Source organism: Sclerotinia sclerotiorum, genomic scaffold (genome assembly GCF_000146945.2).
Source record: "Sclerotinia sclerotiorum 1980 UF-70 scaffold_6 genomic scaffold, whole genome shotgun sequence".
NCBI lineage: Eukaryota > Fungi > Ascomycota > Leotiomycetes > Helotiales > Sclerotiniaceae > Sclerotinia > Sclerotinia sclerotiorum.
Window position 1 is genome coordinate 322190 of NW_001820830.1, and position 6651 is coordinate 328840.

General features: G+C 42.7%; 2 protein-coding genes across 2 annotated transcripts; one reads left to right on the forward strand and one right to left on the reverse strand.

The window, feature by feature from the left end:
* Positions 1 to 19: 19 nt before the first annotated feature.
* On the forward strand, positions 20 to 1897 carry SS1G_04946 (hypothetical protein; the record flags this gene model as incomplete). Its single annotated transcript, XM_001593469.1, has 4 exons — positions 20 to 175; positions 240 to 644; positions 694 to 1678; positions 1878 to 1897. The coding sequence occupies 4 exons, from the start codon at positions 20 to 22 to the stop codon at positions 1895 to 1897; spliced, it is 1566 nt and encodes a 521-aa protein (XP_001593519.1).
* A 1273-nt stretch (positions 1898 to 3170) lies between these two features.
* On the reverse strand, positions 3171 to 5917 carry SS1G_04947 (hypothetical protein; the record flags this gene model as incomplete). The annotated part of the gene is made up of 2 exons (XM_001593470.1): positions 3171 to 5034; positions 5133 to 5917. 2 exons carry the CDS (start codon positions 5915 to 5917, stop codon positions 3171 to 3173), a joined length of 2649 nt encoding a protein of 882 aa, XP_001593520.1.
* Positions 5918 to 6651: the final 734 nt, after the last annotated feature.

Sequence of the window (6651 nt, forward strand, 5' to 3'; positions counted from 1 at the left end):
ATATCTCAAATCATTCACAATGCATTTTTCAAAGAAGGCTCTGGCAGCCCTTATTGGGTCTGTGACTAGTGCAAATTGTGCGATCTTATGGGATGGTCGATTCGATTCTTCAACTATGGCGGATTTGGAGGCTTGGTCGTGGAGCAATGCCGTTGGTGATTATCAAAATTATATTGTAAGTACTTGTATTTTATCTACAGTCGATAGAGTAATTTGAATGGAATCTTATAAAGAAATAGCACGGCACAAGTAACTTCACCAATTATATTACCCTCGGAAGCTCTTTCAAGAACCCAGCAGATTCTGGATCATCCCTCGGTGCCAAGATAACCCTTGACAGTACCTCATACTGGCAAGGTCAAAACATGCGTCGTACTGAATTGATTCCACAAACTAAGGCAGCTATTGCAAGTGGAAAGGTCTACTATCATTTCAGTATGATGCATATGGAAGCCAATGCACCAAGCATCTATAGAGAACATCAAATTTGTTTCTTCGAAAGTCATTTTACTGAGATGAAGAGTGGCTGGATTAGTGGGGAGTCGGGTTCAAGTGATCCGCTTTTGAGATGGGATGTTAGTGGCAATAGTAAATGGAGTACTAATTGGACTTCTGGTGTTTGGCACAATGTTGCTTACGGAATTGTATGTTTGAATTTACTATTCTTTTACTCAGTTACTAATATACTCCTAGGATTTCTCCGCAGGTTCTGTTGAATTTTACCACTCCACTGGATCCGATCCTCTCACTCTTACCGTTCCAGCAGTTTCCGTATCTGCCTCCTCCAATGGTGCAGATTGGCACTTGGGTGTCCTCGAACTTCCCGTTAGTGGTCAAGCCGACGGAACCGAAGATTTCTATTTCTCCGGTGTATACATTGAAAGTGGATCACTAACCACTAGTGTTGCTGGACCTGGCGGAGCCGTTGTCTCTAGTTCTTCTTCTGCAAGCACGTTAGTAGAATCTTCTTCTATTGCTTTATCTAGCTCAGTACCTGGTGTGGAAGCTTCCAGTGCGGTAGCCTCTAGTGAAACATCAGTTCAAGCTATTTCTACTCAAGTTTCAATTTCTTCTTCTACTGTCCTTTCAGTTACTCAATCATCATCTGTTGCTATTCCGGCCCAACAATCATCATCAGTAATTGCTTCGCCCTCAACCACAACCAAAAAGCCCTGCACGAAAAAGGTATCACCTGGAACCACCACCACCAACATACCTCAAGTTTCCAGTCCTTCTAGCGCTTCAATAATCGAATTTACATCAACCAAAGCCATCACCTCCATCGAAATAATCCCAACAACAATCTACATAACCGCGGGCGGTTCAACCATCCTCTCCACCTCCTCCGTCTCCAAAACCTACACCTCCCAATCAGCAATCATAACGCATTCCTCTATCCTCCCCATCGCCATCCCATCTACTTTTCTCACATCCAAAAAACCCTGCACGAAGAAACCTTCTCCTTCTTCTTCTTCTTCTCTCTCCGGAAATTTAAATATAGCTTCTACATTATCATCATCATCAGGAATTCTAACACCTTCACCCTCTAGTATTCCCCATACTACGCTCACGACGACGATAACTCAGACGTCTTCTACGACGGTGTCTTCTAGTGCGTCTGCTACTAGTACTGCCGGGAGTGGAAGTGCGGGGACAATTGCAAAGTATGCGCAATGTGGTGGGTTGAATTGGAATGGGAGTGGGTCGTGTGTGGATGGTTGTACGTGTAAGGTTTTGAATGATTATTATTCGCAGTGTCTTTGAGATTGGGGAAGGGGAAAAGAAAATGAAATGAAATGAAATATTTTAACGAGATGGATGGAGGGGATGTTTAAAGGAGGAGGAAGGAAAAATGTGTGTTTATTTCTTGTATATAGTTCAGAATGTGGAGGTGTGAGATGGATTTGATATATTCGAAGTGGATAGTCTAAATGTCATCAAGTATATATCAATTTTATACTTTTCACTACTCTCTTTATTCTATTTATATGTGATGAATTATCAATATTATTAATATTTGTTTAATATCTGAGAAGGATATTGGGACTTCTTTATCTTATAATTATACTATTTTAAGAATTTATACTTTAAAATTCAAATATAAATCCATATCCATGTAAAGATACACAAACTGACGAACCTATACACAACACACACACACAAAAAAAGATCACCAAATCCCTAAAGCCCAAAGCCCAAAGTAAGAATCGAAATTCTCAATTCTGCTATCTACCTATCTACCTATCCATCAAATAATTACACACCATTTACCAGATGAAGAGGTTGTATTATACGTCCTGTCCCATATCCTTATTACCCTATGTCTTCATATATTCATATATCCATAAGTAAATAAGTAAGTATTCATATATGTACTATGTATGTATGTAGAGCAGAAAAGAATCCACGCGCTAAAAACCATGCAAAGCAAAGTGACGAACGAACAAAAGAAAAGAAAACTGATATCCAATCCATCATCGATTCATCGGCATCCATCCATCAATCCATCCATGAATCCATCAATCCATCAATCCATCAATCAATCAACCAAGAAATCCATACTCCACCATGCATTTTTAACGCCCATATCCTATTTCCCATCCATTCCATATATGCTATCGATCTACCCCCTAAACCACGCAAAACCAAAAAAAAGGCTTATCTGAAGACGAGACTCCAGAGCAAAAAGGAAAAAAAAAAAAAAGACAAAAGAAATAGTACACCTAGTTCATGTCATCAAACAACTATAGACGTTATATTTTCATGAAGCATATCCCGATGAATTAAATACGTGACAGTGGTTGATATCCAAAAAAAAATCAAGAAATCAGATATAATCTGAACCATGTAATCCGAAATTTTCCGAATGCGCAAATCAATGACAATATACTCATCATCTGATTGAAGTTTCGAGGAGAGTATTCAAGATCGGGCTGTAAGGATCAGATAGGTAGTCACAGAAGTGATTGTAAAAGCTGGTTGGTTGATTGAATGCGATAATCTGATGTAGAAAGAACCATAATAGAACAGAACAGAGAAAACAGAAAAGTAAACTTGAATCGTGCAAATGGGTATCATAAAGCCATTTGCGCCCTTAAACAATCGTCCCAAAACCGGAAAGTAATCAAAATCAAAATCAATGGTTGGAAGTAATCGATTGCCTTAAAAAATTAATTGCCTTGGTCGTATTTACGACGCCTGGTGCTGTTCTCATCAAAAATCTGATTGCCTCGCATCTGAGAACTTTGAGTTCGTCTGGGATTGGGTTGGAAACCTTGTTGAAGAGTGGGATTATTGGCTTGACTGATTGAACTCGGGATAGGGCTGTTGCCAACGCTACTAGTTGCTGAAGATTGTCGACGGAATTGTTGTTGTTGCGCAAAGTGTTGTTGTTGATGTTGTTCAGCAAATTGACGACGGCCTTGCTGCATGTGGTAAGAGCTTTGGCGAACACCTTGTTGTTGATGAGATTCATTCAATTGACCATAACTAGGTTGCTGGTATTGAGGGGTTGAGAACTCAATATTGTTGTTGAAGTTCTGGGGAGACATGAGATTTGGCTGCATAGCAGTCCCAGACATCATATTTTGTTGCATTGCAGTTCGAGGAACCACAAAATCAGAATGCGAACGTTGGTGTTGAGGACGACCACGAATGGGTACTATACTTTGTCCACCCATGCTCATCCCCGTTCCCATGCCGCCATTCATGCTGAAGCTGGCACCACCGCTCTCCATCTGTTGAATCTGTGTCTCCACCTGGTTCTGATGGATACCCAATGGACGAGCAACTGGTGCCGCCAATGGCGATTGATAAACTGAGGAGGACCGACCACTTTGACGACTTCTTGGGAATTCAAAGTCATTGTCACCGATAGATGATTGATAATTTTCATCAATTCGATCAAAGCTAGGAAAAGCAGGCTGAAATGACATGCGACGACGCTCGACATCTGTTAAGAGTGGTGCAAATTGCATATGTTGAGCATTAGCATCGCCTGGATTAGGACGACGACGCTTCATGGTGGCGCTGTAAACAGGAACCCCATTACTTGAGCTTTGATATTGGACTGGTTGGCTCATTTTTCGATCCTGTACTGCAGGAGAGCTGTAGCTTTGCGTCTTCATAGCAGCGACACCAAGAGATTGGGAGCGCTTGTGACCAGCAGATGATACCTTGCGCTTTGCATAGCCCTTAGGAGACTTGGGTTCATCTTGGTCGATGGTGATGTTTGGAAGAATTTCAATGTCTGGGAAACAAGGTAAGAGGTCTTCAAGAACTTCTTGGTGGAGGCGGTTGAAGATTTCTAGAATCTCTTCGGTGGTATAACCTGTTCCGATGACATGAAGAAGCCAATCTGGAACAGCTGTTGGTGGACGGGGACCCTGCGCATCTTCGTCGCCCTCATCCTCATCATCAAAAGTAGAAGCACGTCTCTTTCGGCCGGAACCCTTGAGCTCATCCAACCGCTTCTGCTCACGCTTTCTAATAGCTATGCCCCAGTCTTTGATAGTACCTGGCTCACCACGACGCATGTTCTGTGTAGACCAGTCGTATACACGACGAATTTGCTGTTGTACCAAATCGCATTGTAGCTTGGCATACTCCTTAGGATTACGATAACGGGAGCGTTGATAATGCTTGCGACAATAGTGGACCCAAACAGATTGTGGAATCAACCTAGTGCACATCTTGTTTCGACCAAAGATATGTGAGATTGCCTTGCGAGGTTGCGAACCCGTCTCACAATTGGGAATGTACATACACTCAGGAACAGTGTCTGCATCCCCATCAGCTGGTGGTGGTGTAGCTGGGTCGCCCTCTGCATCCTCATCTCCATCATCGAGGGGTGATGGAAGGTTCGCAAGACGGGTGGAGTTGGGTGGGGTGAGTTCGGGAATTGGACCAACACCAGATGCCGAAACACGACTTGGTCGGCGCAAAATTGGTGCAGAAATGTTTCGCTTGTGCAATGTAGGATTCATGGCTCCATGATTGAACTCAAGCTGAGCGCTGCGATAATAATTGCTACTACTGAGTTGATGTTAGTCAAGCTGATAAACCGATAGTGTGAACGACATCGGATGGGAAGGAACATAGGACGATGAAATTGTATGAAGCGTATAACTTACTGATCTGACTCGGAGCCATTATCACTTGCATCAGTATTCAAGCGCGGTAGATCTGGACGTCTGATCAACATAGCATCACTTGGTGAATCAGGTCGACTATCCGACTCCCTGATGGAATCGGCAGAGTCAGCCAGCGAAGCTCCTGGTGCAGCTGCCATGCTTTGAGATCGGACATTTTTACTTTCAGGGGACGACCGAGAAGACTCTTGCTCAGCTAAAGTGGCTAGAGCATCAAGGTTTTCTGTTGGACTGGAAACCATGATGCTGATCTTCCTGTTGTGTGGGGAGGTTGGGGCAGAACGCGACTCGACTTTGGTTTGCTGGGTAATCGAGGAATAAGGAGAACAATTTAAATCTGTAGAATTCTCTGATGAAGATTTGCAGTAACCGTGCAAAGAAGTGATCGGATAGCTACTGTTGATGGTACTGAAAGAACTAAATCTGGAGTGGTTCGAAGAAGAAGGGGCAGTTGAGTTGGTTGTCGAGGTAAAGGAAGACAAACTGCTCCGGCTATCAGAAAATTTATGATGAGGTGACTTTTCTAAATCCGTCCCATGTGAATCATAGCAGTGAATCTTTGGGTTCATGGCGTTCACCGTACTCAACTCATTTCCTGTACCGAATTCTTTAATATTAATCGTATGATTTGATGTGTTGATTGGCAGTGAATAGCCATTTGCGTCCCATGGAGTTCGATTTCTCGATGGGAGAACGAATTTCTCTCCTTGATGATTTTGCTGCTCAGCAGCAACACTGCTTGAATTCAACAACGATGTAACGTCCATCTTGAAAAGGATGAGATTCTCTGAACTTCAAATGAATATATCCTCCGCGCTGCAGGGTGTTATTCCTGTGCCTTTCATGCAGGCTTTCTGGCGATCGGTGCTCCTTTCTTCAATGCCTTGCAAAGTTGCGAAAAGGTTTTCGATCAGTTATACTCTTTGTCGATTCGATAAAAAGATGGCTTGTCGACTTGGGAGACCTTTCAATTCAGAAGAAGGTCGAGGAGGATATGTGGCAATAAAGAATATTGAATGATGTAGGATGTTTCAGAGCTCGTACTGATCTAGAGGACTTGACTGACAAGGACTCTTCCTAGTTCAGATTGACTTGAATAGAGTGATACTGCACAATGGCAGTGGTGCCAATCCCATATACTCTTACGAATTGACAAGGCTAAGCTAATTCGTGGATCGACATCCGACAATGCATTGACCTCATCGGAAACCTTCGAAACACCTACTGTGAAGCTTGGTGTATCGTTAATATCGTCCAAACATCTGACCTGATGTAATTAAGTTGTGGATCTACTAGAGGGCCGGAGAAAACAATGAGATGGTCTATGCCTTCAAGTCTCGTCGAAACGTTGATGCCAGCTTGGACAGTAGCTATCTGCTTGCTCGGATAATGAGTATATCAGGCAATACGACGTCGATTGTCAAATACCTCAAGTGTTTACTCTTATCCTTTGATCATAAGAGCCTCTGTTGAACTGTTGGTGGTATACTTTATCGAGGAT